This window comes from Osmerus mordax, chromosome 1 (assembly GCF_038355195.1).
Source record: "Osmerus mordax isolate fOsmMor3 chromosome 1, fOsmMor3.pri, whole genome shotgun sequence".
NCBI lineage: Eukaryota > Metazoa > Chordata > Actinopteri > Osmeriformes > Osmeridae > Osmerus > Osmerus mordax.
This window is the reverse complement of record NC_090050.1, coordinates 18,009,964-18,028,260: the sequence shown is the minus strand read 5'-3', so window position 1 is coordinate 18,028,260 and position 18,297 is coordinate 18,009,964. Positions and strand designations below refer to the sequence as shown.

Below are 18,297 nucleotides of genomic sequence, written 5' to 3'. Positions count from 1 at the left end.
ACATAGCATGGATTTTGAACTTAAAAGATTATTAGACATTGTTACGCAGAAACCTTGTTATGGGTTGTTACTATAACCTATTTCTGAAACTTCTATTTCTTGCTTGAAAACACAACATAAGCCTCATCTGCTATGAGCAACTTAAGGCTATAAACCAAGGAATATATACGATGACCAAATGCAGACATGCTCAATATCAACTAGCATTTGCCAATGAAGCCAAAGGTGCAAAAAGGCAAGTAAAAGCTGGGTCCTGAAAGAGCAGTTCATTTTCTCATTGCACCACCTGAATTTATGGTCAGGCCAGAGGGTAGGGCACCATGGAAAGTTTACCTCCAGCTCACACTGATGTGGGCAGTCATTATGCCAGAGTCTCACTTTAAATGACAAAATATGATTTTAGCACTGAACTGCAACCCTGTAATAGTTTCAACCTAAATCCATGCTAGCAAAAGTCAGGATGAAAGAAGGTACCTCCTGGAGAACCGAAAAGGAGACACTGCATTAAAAATTTAAGTGGCCTGCATAATACTTCAAAGTTTGTAGCAAGAATAGAGTTAAGGTGCAATAACTTCCTTAGCTAGGCCTATTGGGCAAAATGTAAATAACCATTGTATAATTATTAACACTTTCCAGTGATTTCGAACAATCCAAGATACCTCTGCTCTTTGAATACTAAGCATATATTTCAGAATCAAAATAATACAGAGGGCAGTTAACGTAAAGGACTGTTTCCTGCCAACCTCTTAAAAAGATTTTGTTTTTAACAGTGTTAATTATTTCATTCACAGGTCCTTTAATTTGTATTACCTTTTATATCACTTTGGACACCATCATACGTCATCAACCTTGCCATATTTAATTGTTTTATATATATATATATATATATATATAAAAAAATCTAATTAAAGCAAATGTAAGGACTAATCAAAGATTATAACAGACCATAGCACCAAAATCTAACAAACATCACTTGTGTTTAAAAGGGAATGTATTTTGTTTTACCAATTAAAAAATTATATTATTCACCTTATTTGTAAACTTGGAAAGTGTGATTATGTAGATTGGAACATCTACTGTACACACTACTTATTTGCCTTTTTGCTGACAGCAATTCATGCACATAGTTCTCTCATATTAATGAACATATTTTGACATAATGAGGACCAAACAGATAACACCTAAAACATCACACAAACACACATTAAACAGCAGCCATACTCTATGCCTACTCACTACACTATATTAATAATAATATCTTCATTGAGTTTTTCTGGCATAACAACTCATTCTCTCCTATGCACAAAATACAATCCTCTATGACCATCTCAACTAAAACCAGTGCCTTGATGTTATTTCAAAAATGACACAAACTTTGAATACATCACAATACAGGAAACATATCTATTTACAAACGCAGAGGCCCAATTCAAGGGGTTGCATAAAACTAGCTACTGAACAGTTTAAGCTACAACTTCATTTTTCTCATTGATAAATTCGTTTTTAATTTGTCGTTATTCTAATATTATTAAGTAAAAGATGTATAAACCTACTAATTGAATTAACAATGAATTTTTGTATATTCGAAATCAACAATCTATGCACAATTCCTGTATTTGCTGTGCATTCTAGTGATGCTGTGCTTCAAAGACTCTCCAAAGTGCACTTGTCACTATTGCTTTTACATTTATTTGCACCAAACGCCTGGTATCTTAGCTACAACTTGGATCTATAGTTTTATATCTGTCAAGTCCCTTCAAAGGCTAGTCTTTCAAATATGGCTAGCCAACCAAGACTAAGGCATGAAACAAACCATAGAAAACTAATTATAATAAAGACATCCAGAAGAAGTTTATGATAAGAGCAAAAGTAATTATTTGGATATGTGCTTCCAAAATATATTTTGCCAATTATCAAATTAATGTTTATGTGTTATACTGTATATAGCCATAGTGAAGACATCTTACACCCTTGTCTGTTATAGTTGTGTGTCTGGGAGGTGCCCTCAAATTGATCAACTATAAGGCTTTTAGTTGGCGTGGATGGAAGACCGTTTTGCCTTAAAAGTTACGTGATTGGAAACTACTTGTTCTACATTTGTTAAATGGATTCCTGATGAAGCAAGACAGTATGCACAGGCTGAGTATACTTCAGTTAACATTTTGCACACAAATACTCAGCTTACAGTATCTACAAACCAAACTAAATCCCTGTTAAAGAGCAGCTAGACTTACATGTGCAGTATACATAAAAATGTGCACAACTCTAGTAAATAAGGTACTTTATGATGTGAAACAACATTGTATGAAAAAGTTCTCTCTCCTTTGGTTGCTTATACTGTGGCATTTTTGTAGTGGATGTCATTTGATTCTATAAACTATTATTATTTTCCATCCAATACATATTGTAGTAGATATAAACAACTGTGTAAGGTCATGAAGCAACCATTAAACATGAAAGAAAAAAAAGTAACGTTGCATATGTATCACATGACATTTACTCTCCAATGAGGTACAATATATCTAAAAGATATATTGATTTGGGTAAAATCCTTGCACGACACCAATATTTTGAGGTAAGTTGCTTGATGCCAAATTATGGCTTGTCTAGTAAAGCGTAGTCCCACTAAAGAAAGCTGTCTATCTAGGGGCATGCATTCCCTTCATAAATAGTCTTTTTGGATTGAGGGAGGTACTGATTAACTGCCCTTTAAAAAAAGAAATTATAGAAATGCAAAGCACTTGCTGTGGTAGCATTAATGTCCCTGAAGTATTTAAAAGAAGACAACTATTGTAAAAGGAAAAAAAGATAAGTTAACACCAGTTTTCATGGAGCACTACAATTCATAACTTAGTCTAGCAGCAGTGACATCTTTCAAGTCACTGTATGTGAACCTGCAAATAGTGACATGTAGGACAAATAAACTATTGTATCAAGAGATTAAAATACTCTTTAAATTGGTGCAAAGTATACTGAATGTTATATTTGTTTACACACTTTCAATTTGTTTTGGATAAGATTAATAAAGATTAAGAGTAAAAGAACAATGGTTACTCCTTGAGAAATACATTTTAAAAATAAGTAAGTGGAGTGTGGATCAAGTAAATTTGTGTGTGGTGCCCCGGTGGCTCACCAGGGAAGAGCGCATACCACTAAGGCTAAGGTCTTGACGCAAGGGCCTTGGTTTTATTCCGGCCCGGGTCATTGCCTGCATGTATTCCTCTTTCTCTTTCCTGTCTTTCTCTATAAACAAAGCTGAAAAAGGGGCAGTAAAAATGTATAATTTTTTTCTTATTTTTCTTTTTTAAGAGTAAATGTGTTTAACAAGGGAATTGTACAGCTAATAAGCCATTGAATGCACACAAATAAGAGACTAGTCTATCACAATAAATTCCATCTAAAGGAAATTAACATTAGGCTACATGAGAAAAGTCATGCAAGCCATTATGTTATAATCATGAAATACCTTTAAATGGGAGTTAGACGCAACAAAAAAAAGCTGTCTAGCTATCACCTTAATCCAATGAGTTTTCAAGTAATGAAGGACACCTGTGTCCTAGAGGTAATTGGGATAAATATCCCAGAGGACTGGAGACCACAACCATGGCTCATGGTTGTACGTCCCCTACTATACTGTAACAAAACAAAACCACCCAGCACACATTCCCCAAATGTATCTATTTTCATTTAAATTTGCATGGCAATATTCCTTCTTTAATTAATACTTTCATTTCGACCAACTTTAATGTTTCAAAGTTAAAGGCAGCTTCATTATGCAACTAGAACGTGAAACTATAGATTTTCATATCATTTCACCTAATCCATACAAATCTGCACAACATTCGATAAATTGACCAAAATTCCAAGTACCCTGCTTTATTGTAGTTTTAGGGAGAAAAGAAAATTATGCTTAATTTCTGATTCCCTTTCCAATGTATTGTCTCTCCTAACATCTCTCATATCTCGTTACAGTACTAAACAACTTACAGTAGGTTCAATTTTACTCTTAATTACCCAACATGCTTTTCAGGTGTGACTGTTGCTTTTTGCAGCAAAGCAACACAATTATATAAATAACAATAATGTTACAACTAGGCCAGTCTTGCAGCATGCACATTCATGATATAATTATATATTTTTGTAAAACTGATGGTTTGTTAAGGTGGAAGCTTTTAATTGTGAGGCCATAGTCTTCTGAGCCATTACAAGATATAATCATTCCAATTTGTTATTTAATTATGGATTTATTACCAATAGAAAAAAATGATTACTTTACAATGTGCATAAAATGTTTATCCAAGAAAAATGTCTGTCCCATTTAGGCATGAGTAATATCTGCCTGACTGGTGCAGTATTTATTTCAATAGCCTGTATTAAGACAGAAAAACTCCATAAAAGGACAAACTATTGTTAAACCTCCTATTTGCCATTCAAAAATATGTTGTAAATCTCTTTGTGCTGACACACTGAAAAGAGACAAATCTCACTGGAATTTTTTTTTGGGTGATCAGAAAAATTGACATTTCTTCGGCACTTGAGGGTCTTTAACAGCAGGGGAGTTCTGTTAAAAATTGAGGTCAACCGTTTTGATATGGTTTTGATATAAAACAAAAACAGAGGTATTGTAAGGCATTCTCAAAAAGTGTTTCCATCTATAGCTACTGACTGAAGAATTGTAAGCAAGTGTTAACTGTTGAAAGAAAGCACTAGGGGAAATAAAGATGCAATTATCTAATTATTATTTAAAAAATACATTAGATTGAGACTTGTGCTGCTAGAAATAAGGCATTGTGCTATGCACAAGCATAGTTTATGCAACCCACAAGCTTTTGATGCAAACTAATCCATTGTGTGTGCTGATATCTTGCAATGGCTCAAATGACAATGACTTTACCTTAAAATTCATCCCATAAATTGTAGGTACTTAACCGTATAGCAGTTCACGCAAGATGACAGTTACAGAACAATGATTCAATGAGGAAACTGGGGGAAATGTGTTTGCTTAAGTTCATCCTTCATTCTTTTCCATTATTTCTACTTCTTGTTTTAACAGTGCAACAACATCATTTAAACCCCTTCCTTATTGAAACCATACATTCACTTTTGTTTGTCAGCAATTGACTAATATGGCTCAGTTGAAATATTCTTAAATCAAAATGTTGTTCTAATTGTTGTCCCGTTTATTTGGCAACGTACAGAAAGGCAGTGCAAGTATTGTTTTCAGTCTGAAATGTATTTAAATGTGCTGCGCACACCAAAGTGCAACCTCAAATGTTTGACTGCCCCCCTTTGAGCCTCAAAGAGAGATTTCCCTCCCATAAAAGGAAATGTCTCTCTCACTCTTGCTCACATGCATTCACACACGACATCATGAGGATCATGGGTAAAGGATCACCATTTCATCCGCTCTCGTCCCACTACTTCTGATACAAACATTCCTACATATAAGTTAATATCTACATAGGTAACATATGTATACATACACATATACATATAGAGATATTAAATATACAAAAGTGCTTATTCATGAAATAAGTGCTTTGGGGTCAAGAATGAATGAAAATTGTCCCAAAAGTTGTGTTGTTCTTGCTGCACCAATGAAAATCGAAAATACTTTCTGTCATCCTATGGCTTCCCATAAGTACATTGCTCCTCTAAATCCACAGTGTAAACGGAACGGTAATACAGAGTGAGGAGGTAACAAATAATAAAATGGCGAAACCGGTTGTGGAGTTTATCAAAACCCTCAACTAAGCTTTATCTTCTGTCTAAGTATTTTGGCATCCAATTACTTGTTAAGGATCTCCCGTTGCTAAGATATTTGTTCCAAAAAGGAATTACATTTTACATCAGAAACTACCATATGTTCCTCTGGAGCAATGGACAATGAAATGTTTCACAATATCCGGGGGGAAATTAATAGAATCAAGTTGTGGTCGTTAGTTGCAAGTCTTATAACTAACCTAAAAATAATATGCAACACAGTAAGCCACCCATGAATGTGGATACGAATGCTATTATTGAATGGCTTATTACTTGAGGTGATCTCACTTCATTGAACTAAGCAGTCTCTGACATCATATAAAAAAGGCTTATATGTAAAATGCCACAAAGTTCAGGTAGCTTAATACAATCATTTTCAGTATTATAGTAGTATAAACATGAGGAACAACAATGACACTGGTTTTGGCATTTGCTATTCCTATATCATGTAATGGTCATTGAGTTTATAATACATTTTCATAGATGTTGATATTTAGTACCTTGTGGAATACAAGTACTGGCCACAAAATAGGTGCAATGTAAGCTTGTAGTTTAACAATTCTTTTTCTTTCCAAGCTCAATTCCTTCCTAGCCCTATGATTGAATGCACCAGGACCAATGAATCTCAAGTTGCAATGATTCAAGAAATGGATGCATCAGTGTTATTCGTTTTGACTAGTATGTACATCTACAGAGATGCCCTAAATGTTACTGATAATCCATTTAAAGAGAACATTTCTAGGGTAAATTGCATAACTGATAAGACAGGGGCATGTCATAAGAAGAATTTACAACAAAGGAACTAAGAGGTTTTAGGTTTTCAGTGGAGTTACTTGCCTTCTCTGAGTTACTGGTAACTCCACCACAAGACAACTATAATGTTGCTTTTGTTGCAGGGGAGAAATGGAAGCAAGCACACATACTTTAAAAATAAGTGAAATAGGGAGCATTTCAGACAACTTTAAGAGCCCTTGTGATAATAAACTGATTGTCTTCTCAAAAAGTTACAAAATTTGCCATCCATAAATAACCACAATTTCCAATTTTAGCAATACCCCAAGACAATGTTTTTGCTACTAGAGAATCTCCAACAATCTGCACCTTGAGCACTATAGAACTGAAAAATAGACTAACGGAACTATAGATTGACAAGAAAAGAAAAAAAAAAGTTTGAACTTTGTACATTTTAAATGATTCTAACTCTAACCCTACGTATTGAGTGAAAGATGAAGCTGCATACACACTGAGGCTCATCACAAGCCAGGACTTTAGAGGCAAATACATCTGTGTTTAAAGTTCCCAATCAATAAAAGGTTGATGAATAGGGTTAAATACTGTCAAATTTAATTATTTTGAACTGCAAGTTGTCTTCTTCCGTTCTAAGAAATCTTCAAAACAGAATAGAAGACGATCATCGCCAATAGCGACAAGCTAAACTGGTAGTGAATTGAGACAAATTGTAATGCAAAATAGTTTAAGCTGATGCACAAATGACGAATTCCATCCATTTCAGTCAAAAAACGGTTAAATCTGTAGTTGACAAAAGTGAGGTCAATAAGTTGAATTCTTAAAGCTTGAAATAAATAATAGAAGAGTCAAAATGAAATGTCATAAGATAAGACATTTGACCTTTTCTACTTGCCAAAATTAGATTTTAACGGTTGAGAGCTTACATTACATGCCCACTGAATGAAGAATAGAGGATCATTATTTTCAACATCATTGGCTGTTTGACAAGAAAAATTGACAAAACAAAACAAGTAAAAATGTGTCCTTGGATGGACAGTAGATTTCAAAACAGAACCTTTGGTAGATTGCTGATCAAATCTATGCACTCCTATTGAAAACACTTTCATTTCATCTTTGGAGGTAAGAGTGCAAATAAATCCCTTCAAAAACCTTTTAGTTACTTCTTAATTAGGTAAAAATACCAAAAACCTTATGACAACAGTTAAAAATAAAATAAGTTAAATGCTGTGTGAATATTGCTTCTGATTTTTTTTAAACACAACGAAGATCTACATTTATGAAAACTGAATAGAATTCATAAAAAAGAAAGGCGATATTTTAGCAGCTATATTGACAACACTTTCACTTTCCTACTAGATGTATGGCTCTTTTTGTGCAATAATTGACTAATTAATCTGTTGTTGAGATTGCGTAAACAAGTAACAACATAAATACACAACAATAATATAGCTTATCAATTCATCACCAGTATGTGTGCTTCTCCCATTTTTTGACTCAGGGTTATATTGTTTTATAAATGTCGCTCTAGAATTGTTCTCTTATTAAGTCTCAAACAATCAGGAATAAGGTGCTGGGTCAGAGGATAGAGAACATGGGGTCCGTTTTTTCCCCCCCTCAGTAATTCTCTGTTTTTCATAGGCACAACATGTTTTAATTGTTTAGAAACTTTCAAGACACACCTTATGCTGCAAATATATCGTAGTCAATTGCAGTTAATTGTCAACAATAGAAGTGGGGTTTGAGCAGACCCACATCTTCATGTGAATTTAGGAGGGAGATTATGTAGAAAACCCAAGGAGGCTTTGTCATTTTCATTCATCTTGTAAACTAATCTTGTCTCTATAATATCTTGTGTCATGTATTGTGGATGTATTTACTCTTCATTTTAAAACCTATAAATAACTTCTAATTACCAAAACAGTTTGATCCTCCTCCACATATATGCAGGCAAGCATTGTTAATCATAGACACCAGACCTGAAAGGTGCCTAACAAATCACCTGAGCCAATAAGGTATATTTCGGTGACCTTTAGGGTCCAAACCCTAGGTGTGTGAACACTAGCAAGTAATCATATATGGGGGTTCTCTTCAGAGCACTAACTCTTCAAACACTTCCCTGTACAGTCAAACCAATCTTTCTCTCTTCCTCCCATTTTAACTATGAAATTGTCTTTAAAGAGAGGCCAAGAACAAGAGGATAGCTGAATATTGCACCATTTAGTTAAAGGAGAATACATTTCTAGTTGAGTGGTGGAGCATATTTTCTTCCTGTGAAGTCAGTGTTTTCACTGTATTGGGATTTTCTTTTGGTAAATTCCTCTATCAACAGTCAACTAGAAATGGACTTAGATTTCAGCATAAAACTAAACCTAGTATATGATCCATAGGTGTCAGTCACACATGCTAAGTGCATTTGTTAATCTAACCAAACGGATACACAACTTTTGAAGACCATCTCAGAAGAATGGAACAATTACAAATGATCAATTAGTGATGTGCGTTCTTCGGCACCATGAAGGGGAGCATCTGAGATTACCCTCGCCCCAGACAAACAACACATAGGAGAGGCAAAAAATTGCATATAGGTTTGACTGCACTCATCAGGGAGTAATCAACACACAGGTAGACAGATATACAGACACACACGCATGTGAATCTAAGTATATTCCTGCTCTTGTGTGTTTTAGGAGTGGAAGATCTCCCTGGATCACTGTTGATCCTAAAGGGAGCTTCAAGAGACATGAGGGGGTAGAAGAAGGGGACTATGGGAGCTGGGGATTCCTCTCACTCAGTGAGGCAGCCGTCGAGGCCGATGGTGCCGTTGTGGTCCTTGGCATAGGCGTGACGCAGGTTGCCGTTGGGTAGAGGTCCGCAGGTGGCGGCGATACCACAGTGCTTCAGCAAGTTGAGGCTGAAGTGGGAGGCAGCGACAGCAGCAGCACTGGCATCTTTGGGAGGGAAAGGCTTCATGGTGGAGAGGATCAGGGACAGGCAGTCAGCCACATCTTTATTAGGAGCACATGCTAGTGCTGGGGTGTGGCCTGAGAGACAGAGAAATTAAACTATTTAAATAAATAGTTAGTCTTAGATTTAGTCTTCACTTTAACAGTAAAGCCTCATAAGACCTCATAATTTTTGTGATTATCACTTAAATGTCATTAATCTCAATTTTCAAAATATTTTTTTTAAACAACTAACCGAAAGTGGGGTGACTCACCCTCCTCATCCACCGCCATGACAGCTGCCCCTCGGCTGAGCAGCACCTGCACAACTGTGGCCAGACCGTTCCTTGCGGCGATATGAAGGGGCCTAAAGGACCACCGGAAGGGGGACAAGAAATATGTAATATGACCCAAATGAAGGCACAAAGGAGGATAAAGACACTGATGGTTCCTTTTTCATTTTAGAGCCTTTCATAAACATTTTATTCAGACCCTGAGACAACAACTCACATTTGCAGTGCAGTGTTTGTTGCATTGATGAGGGAGGGTTCACTGATCTCTCCCAGGATTAACAGGGCACACATCTCATGGGCCTACAGAGGGAATACCAAACATAAGCACGGCTCTCCGTCCACTTCAAGAAGTTTATTTTTAAACTGTTGTTGGCAGAGGTAATGTTGTCCGTGACCTCACCTTGCTGCAGGCCAGGTGGAGGGCTGTGTTGTCGCTGGCATCCAGCAGGGTTAGATCTGCCTTGGCCTGGTGCAGCAGGATTTCTAAATGGTTACAACAGTACATCTCTTACAAACGCAAACCTTACAGATAGAGTTGACTCTATAATTATGTCTTTTTGTTTAAATAAGGTTCAAAACGAGACATGGCTGTCTAATTGAATTTACCGACGGCTGCGGTATGTCCATTGTCAGCTGCAACCATGAGGGCGGAGCGTCCTGATTGGTCCACAGCGTTGATCTCTGCCCCCTGGGCCAAGACCAGCTGAAGGCCTGCAACACTCTCCGAATAGGCAGCAGCATGCAAAGGGGTCCTTCAAGCACAGCATAGCAGACACCAACAAATGTATACATGATTATCCAATTACGCCAAATTGCCCAGAAGAAATGCCATTTAGCAACAACTCTACAAGCGCACACGATATAAAGACACACACACCTTCCTTTAGGATCTCTGATGTTAACCATCTGAGTTCCAACTGTCTCGAGTAGTATTTCAGCAGCACCATCATGGCCATTTATTCTGCAGGGGGAAAAAAAAACTCTAATGAGATTGCGTCTTCTGATCAACTAACTGAAGGAGGAGTCCAGGGAGAGAGTCATGGGAGGAAGAGCTATACAGATGGTACTTACAGAGCACAGTGCAATGGGGTAAAGGAGTTTCCTTCCTGGATACTAAATGGTTTGTGTTCAAGTAAAATGTCCAAACAGTCCTCATGTCCTGAGGGGGACAAAAACAGACACAAATTAAGAACTTATTACATATTTTTCAAACATCGATATGAAAAAGCAAAACAATGAGGAAGTGTCTCCTCATCTGGGTCCGGGGGGGGGGGGGGGGGTCTCACCGTGGTAGGCGGCCCAGTGGGACGGTGTGTAACCACTGAAGTCCAGCAGGTAGTCCAGGGGGTCTGCACATGTGGCTGCCTGCAGCAGGCTGCGGAGCAGCTCAGTGTGGCCACAAGACGCAGCCAGATGCAAGGCGGTCCGCCCCCGGGAGTCCCTGCACAGAGCAGAGGCTTCATGCTCCAATATGGCCGACACACAATCCTCACTGCCCATGACAGCCTGGCAGAGCCAAACAGAGAGAAGCAAAGAAGAAACAAAGTTGAAGAAACATACATTTATGCAGAGGGCAAAAGAATGCTAACATGAGAAATGCAAAACCTGGACTAGGGATTGTGAAGTTACTCACAGCTCTGTGTAGGGCAGTGCGGCCCTTTTTGTCTGTGGCATCAGGACTTGCACCTTTCTCCAGCAAGATGTGTACACAATCAGTGTGACTTCCCAGAGCTGCCAGCATAAGGGCCGTCCTGCACGTAGAAAACCACAACTTTAGTCTCCCAGAAACATCGGAATGACTACTAAATAAACTGAAACCAGACTAGAACCTGCCTTGTGGGGAAAAACTAGTTATAACCATTTGTTTTCTCTCCAAACATACACAGTAATCCCAATTTGGGTATCCCCATGGTCAAATAAGATGGACAATGGTTTTGTGATGCTTCAGCTGGGTGACTCACTGTCCCTGTACGTCCGTCATGTCGATGACGTCAGCCTTCTCTCCTCTGTTGACGAGCTTGAGCAGGCACTCCGTCTGGCCGCTGGCAGCTGGATGAGGACAAGGGTTAAATATTGACACAAGTTCTGGAAAACATACACGCACACTCACACTTGCCATTCAAATCAGGGTTTAATAGACACACACCTAGGCCATGTAGTGAAGTCAAATATTGGCATAAGCCTTAGTACACACAACCCAAACACCTGCCATGCTTTTTAGAATCTGGCGCTGAAATGCACACACCTGCGACGTGGAGAGGGGTCCACTTGCGTCTATACTCTTTCAGCAAACAGGAGGCCCCTTGTCCCAGTAGCACTTCCACACACTGGGCGTGGCCCCTCTGAGCAGCTAGGTAGAGGGCTGTGCGACCGCCCATGTCCCTCACGTCTAGACTGACCAGCGTCTCCGACAGCACCCTCAGTGCCTCACAGTGACCATTATATGCCTGGAGGGTGGGAGTTACAGAATAAGAAGGACTGACAGAAAAGTTCTGCCAATATGAACATCCCCAAAACTTAAGAGAAGAAAATATTGAGCCAGTGGACATGAAGGTAGAGTTGCTAGGCTACTCACGGCTAAGTGCAAAGGACTGACTGGCACGTTGCTCTCCACCTCTCCCAGACAGTTGAAGGACATCTCTAGCAGCTGAGGATCCAAAATTGTTCTTCGTTTTAAGTATCCGAACCAAAACGCACAAAGCTGTTGTAACTGGGACATAATGGCCCAGGTAAAGCTAGAAAGAGTCAGAGAGACAGACACTCACCAGTTCCAGGTTTTGCTTGTTGCCATGGGCAGCTGCATAGTGGACCGCACTGTAACCCTTGCTGTTCCTCAGAGCTGGGTCAGCCCCGTTATCCAACAGGTACTCTAGACAACTACACCCACAAACACACACACACACACACACAACGAATTTAGACATTTAGATTTAGAAGATTCAGAAAAGTTTTTGATTGGAGAAGCCACAGGAATGTTTTTACACTTTTATCAGAGACTTACAAGAAAGCCTCCTTTTCCCTCTCCTCACTTTGGCTGTTGGCAGAGTAATGTCTGTCCACTCTAAAACAAACACACCGAGTTCATCACACACGTGCCATGCTTGGGGAGAAATCCCAATGTTCTTTTCTTTACCGGACTTTGACTGGAGTGATAATGATCATTACAAAAAATCAGCAATCTAAGTTGAATCAATTATAAAACGGTCTTAAACTCTTAAAAGCAGGTGTGTATGCGTGTTCCTCCATCTCACCGGCGGAAGGTCTGTGAGGCAGCGGCATAGTGCAAGGGGCTGCATCCCTTCTGGTCCAGCTCATTCACCTCAGCGCCAGCACTCACCAGGGCAACTGTGCACTGGTAGCTCCCATTGGCTGCAGCGTAGTGCAAAGGAGCTCTGAGAAAAGCAACACAGAAGAGGTGGAACACTTGTAGGGAGAAAGGGGAGGGACTTGTGAGAAATGTGAGAACTGCTTACTTTCCCAATTTGTCCTTTTTACTCAAGTCTGCACCGCTGCTCAATAGCAAGTTAAGACATTCAACATTTCTATGGGAAGAAAAATATGTAGTTGATTAATAAATTAGTGTTTTTTTTCAGTATTTCTTTAGTTCTTCATTCGGCAACAGAGACAGACAGACAGACAGACAGACAGAGGACTCACCCTCCAGAGGCAGCGGCGTGCAGGCAGGTCCTCCCCATGCTGTCTGGTGTGTTTATGTCAAAACCGGCTGACAGCACATGCTCATTGCTTAGAGATGATACAATGCTGTACAGCTGACCTGAGGGGGGGACGCACAGGAAGGGATGCTTGATTCAGTAAACATATCCGGTATAACCTGGAAACTAACATGTCAGTTTAAAATGTTACCAATTACAGAAAGAACACTGTGCAAAGTTATTGTTTGTGTGATGGACACAAAACAGTTTTACACTGACTTGTCAAGGGTTACAACAGGCAGTACTAGATATCTCACCTGAGGAGAGTAACTTGCGACAACAGTCTGAAAACCCGTAGAGCACAGCCAAATGCAATGGAAACATCCCATGAATTCCTTGTCTGAGAGAGCAAGAAACAACAGAGTGATGAAGACTGTCAAGTGTATGTGTATGTATCTGAGTGTGTTATTGAAGGAGAGATGTACCTGGCTGTGTCAGCACCGTTTGTCATAAGAGTGCTGATCAGCAGCTCATGGCCATGCTTAGCAGCAACATGAAGAGGGGTATTGCCATATTTATCCACACAGTCGATCTCCCCACCTGCACACATAGAAAAAAGCATGAAAGAGATGTTCTGGGTCAAAGAGGCCAAAGGTGTGCCCTGTACAGTCAGGAGATGCCATTCTATAAGTTAACAGTGGTTGCTAAGGCCTGAGAGGATTGAGCAGTGGGGAAAAAAAGAGATCAATTGTTTTGCATCTGAATTCTAGCGTATGTTATTACCATTCTGGATGAGGATCTGGGAACGTGTGAAGCGCCCATGTATGGCGGCCATGTGCAAAGGGCTCTTCCCTTCTTTACTCTGTAATAGAAATGACACGCCACACATAAACGTGTCAATCCCCAAAAAAAACATTTGATTCAGTCTTACAACTATAAGCAGTGATTCATCTCATGACCTTATCAGACATGCTAGAACTGCACCTGTTAGAAGTAGCAAACACTTCCAAAAGGTCCTCACCTGCATGTTGACATCAGCACCGTTATTGACAAGCAACTCAAGGCAGAGCGCTCCATTGGTGGAGACAGCAGCCAGGTGCAGTGGTGTACAGCCACGGTGGTTGGGCTGGTTCACATTGGCGCCACGATTCACCAGATCACAGGCCACTGCCTCCTGACCTGTATAGCAGGCCATGTGGAGCGCCGTGTTTCCAAAGGCATTGGGCTCGTCTATCTGAGACACGGAACATTTAGAGAAATTAATTAGCACAAGACATAACAGAGCACAGGCATATTTGCTGCAAAGCTTTTTGACGAGACAAACGTATATAAACTCTCACCTCTGCACCTAGCCTCAGCATGTACTTGACAACCTCAATCTGGCCACTGGCAGCAGCAGCATGGAGTGGGGTGTACCCACGCTTGTCCTTGCAGATGGCATCAGCACTGCGAGACACCAACAGCTTCACCATCTCCAGATGCCCTGAGGAAGCGCACAATAAATATTCATGAAACAACTACCAAATGAATCACCTCATACACATACATACACTCAAACCTTTTGTGCACACAGTAATTTTGTGGTCCATCGTACCCAGGTATGCAGCCCAGTGAATAGGCTGTCTTTCTTTCTTATCACTGGCACTCAGGTTGGCCCCTTTGTTCAGGAGCAGATTCACCATCTGGGGGGGTGGAACAAAGACCATTTCAGCAGACAACCTTCACATCTAAAATGTTGATGAGGAGCAGGTAAAATTCTATGGACACATCCCCTAAAGTTTGACCCCTCACTGACCTCTAAATGTCCGCTGTGTGCTGCGTGGTGTAGGGCCGTCCGGCCAGAACGGTCAGCCACATTCAGGCTGCTAAGATGAGGTATCAGTGCCTCAGCACAACGTGTGGCCCGGTTAGCGGCAGCCACATGCAGTGGTGTCTGCCAGAATTTGTCCCGTGCGTTGACCTCCGCCCCCTGCTTCAGCAAGAGTGCCAGGGCCTTCTGCGAGACAAGGCAGATAATCAAGAATGTGAACCAACCACCTTTAAACCACTCCAGTTAATTTGTAGGATAATCAATATTTCCATGTATTGTTAACTCTGTAGTAAATACTATGCATATTTAAGAAACACATTTCACATTCGTACACATTTCTAAATAAACAACATTTATGTTCATCTTACTTCGTTTCGTGAGGCTGCTGCCCGATGCAGGGGTGTCAGCCAGCCTTGGTCCTTAGCGTTAACACTAGCACCTAAGAAAACAAGGAAAAAGAGGAAAATCACAAAGCACCTTCGACCCAACAAAAAAAAAGTGGCATGGGATTGCAGTCAGCCAGATATAATGACCCAGTCTAATAAAAAGTTACCTGAATTAATGAGGAGGTCCATAATGTGAACATCGCCCAAACAAGCAGCAGCATGTAAGGGAGTACGGCGATCTTGGTCCTGAGAGAATAAGCAGACAACAGCCATCACCAAGGAGCACCATTAAATTCATTATTTGTTCTGAATTAATAATTTAGAAACCAACTGGAACAATGATTACAATGCAAGAAATGGTATTGATAATACACAGAGACAGAGCAAACATATTATATCACATATTAAAACAAAAGACAACACAAGCCAATAACATCTATCAGACAGCAGGGACTGCTAACCTACCTAGCCAATGACTGTAAACTTGTAGTTGTAAGGCCATGTCAACTAACAAAATAAATACTGGCTTGTAGGCCATTCAACAGCTCACACACCATTAAGCCTTACCCCACTATTATTATTCACAAAGATGGTTGTGCCTAGCAACAGAAAGCATTCTATCTGGATTTATTTTTAAACAAGAATAATTGTAAAATGTTTTGTAAACAAATTATTATGTTTAAAGCAAATCGATCCAAATATACTTAAAATCAATTTTGATACATTTACAATTGCCAATAATCACAAGCCAAGAAGGCCTAAATATGGTATGACTTCTGCAAAAACAAAATTCAATTTTAAAGTATAGGCTATTGATATTCAATAGCAATTTATATAATGTTTTTTTCTGACAACTGACAAATTGCAGGTCTTTAACTAACACCTTGGCAAAAGGCCACATCTCTACAATTGCTCATGGAAAGCATGCACTCAGCAATCTGGGACTTACACTCCACTTCAGCAGATACTTTCCCATTTCTAAACACCCCTCTTAACATCAGCAGCCTCTCCGTTTAATTTTTGAGAGTGTGAGTGTAATATTGTGTACGCTGATGGACATTGAACATAGCGTAAAGACAGCCAGCTGGTCAGATTACCAGAAGGTGGAAAGGGTGAAAACCCTGAACTGGCATGCCAGACAAGAGGCCTTCAATCCCCTAAGCTTTTCCTTACATCAATCCCTTAACTATAAGCTCACCTTTTCCTTGTGCTCAAACTAATGTGCACAAGTGCACGCTTATGCACAAGTGCACGCTTATGCACATGTTCAGATCTATTAACATATTCTGATTTCGTTTACTGTCATTTGGACCAAAAATGGCTTGTGTTTTCATCTGGGGTTACTTCAGACTCGTTCAATTTTCAATTGACAAATCAGGTCAAACCATGCACCTGTTTAAGGAGATAATCCCTTGCTAACTATCTGACGTCCACCTCAAGAAATTGTGTAAATGCCAACAGAAGTGAGGAAATCGATTGATCCTACCAGTGCATTGACTTCTTCCTTCGTGTGCAACAAAAACGTCACTTCTTCTATATTTCGGTTGAATATCGCCTGGACCAGTGGAGGCTGTAAAGAAATAGCCATGTTAACTTTTCACTGAACAGATGTACTAACAGTAGCCTGTCTATAACAATTATAGAACGGTAGGTATAGTTAGCAGCTCAAAACATTTGGCTACAATTCTATCATAGAATTGCATATGCCTACTCTCCTTTAAACTAGATTACCTATAATACCTACTAGGACGATAGCTAGGCTGACTATACTAGTTGGCTAATTGTACAAAGTTGTAATGCAACACTAGGCCGTTGGGACTATTTGTGAACCAACAGGAGGTTGTAAAACCAACCAATCCACTTATTTGAAATTGAAAAACTGATTAGTTTAGCTTTATAGTTTGTGGCTGTGTAAGTAATTAAATACATTATTAGAAAATGCTTGTTACACATACAAGAGAGCCAACCCGTAAAGTAGTCTGCTTAGCTGTACAAATAGGTTCCAGACAAGACAACGAGCACAGCTGACTCTTGTCTGACAAGTGACACTAGTGTTAGCCAGCAAGCCCAATAGCGTGCAGCGATTGTGGATGTGTTCGCTTGCTACAATTGTATTAAAGCAATACAGGCGACCTACTGTAGCAAGCAAATGACACAAGGCAATGAGAAAAAACAAATATTTTATAAAAGTCACAGGTCTTAAGGCTTGCATCATGCATTGCCATTGTGCGACTAAAATCGGTAGGCTAGAGTACCACACAGGCCAAACATCATCTAATCCGTACCGTACAAAGTAGCATCATCTTTAGCCTGTTTGCTATACGTGTAAACTGTCTACTTTACTTCTTAACAGCCCCATACCATAGAGTATAAATAGACCTTGTTAGAAGGAAGATAATTGAATTAATAAAGGATGTGTAAAGAAAGAAACATTGGGTCAGCTAGTAGTTGTTTTAGCTGGCTAGCTACTAGCTTAGCTAAACAGAATGCGAATAAAATAGCATTATTATCATGTTAGCTACCTAGCCACCTACCTGGTCTGTTATATTTAGTATTCCCATCTCCCAGTCAGTCTGGCCTAAGCTCCTGCATTAGGGTCGGGTGGATGGGTTGCTGCGATATTCTTATTTAATTTGTGGAGTGGCTTGCTAGCTAGCTAGCAAATTTCGGGGGAAGAATTCGTTCATTCGCCTGTGCTCG

The 18,297-nt window shown here is 39.6% G+C and overlaps 1 protein-coding gene across 1 annotated transcript; it reads right to left on the bottom strand.

Annotated features, from left to right (window-relative positions):
- Positions 1 to 534: 534 nt before the first annotated feature.
- LOC136942650 (serine/threonine-protein phosphatase 6 regulatory ankyrin repeat subunit C-like) lies at positions 535 to 18,267 on the bottom strand. The gene is made up of 28 exons (XM_067235614.1): positions 18,132 to 18,267; positions 17,084 to 17,167; positions 15,765 to 15,843; positions 15,580 to 15,650; positions 15,197 to 15,397; positions 14,996 to 15,083; positions 14,742 to 14,884; positions 14,423 to 14,635; positions 14,185 to 14,263; positions 13,887 to 14,001; positions 13,719 to 13,801; positions 13,406 to 13,523; positions 13,222 to 13,290; positions 13,000 to 13,140; positions 12,750 to 12,809; positions 12,514 to 12,625; positions 12,324 to 12,395; positions 11,994 to 12,195; positions 11,710 to 11,797; positions 11,382 to 11,499; positions 11,035 to 11,254; positions 10,820 to 10,907; positions 10,626 to 10,709; positions 10,355 to 10,500; positions 10,149 to 10,231; positions 9,966 to 10,048; positions 9,731 to 9,822; positions 535 to 9,554 (listed from the first exon to the last, which is right to left on the bottom strand). Exons 1-28 carry the CDS (start codon positions 18,156 to 18,158, stop codon positions 9,298 to 9,300), a joined length of 3,216 nt encoding a protein of 1,071 aa, XP_067091715.1. The 5' UTR covers positions 18,159 to 18,267; the 3' UTR covers positions 535 to 9,297.
- Between the last annotated feature and the right edge of the window lie 30 nt (positions 18,268 to 18,297).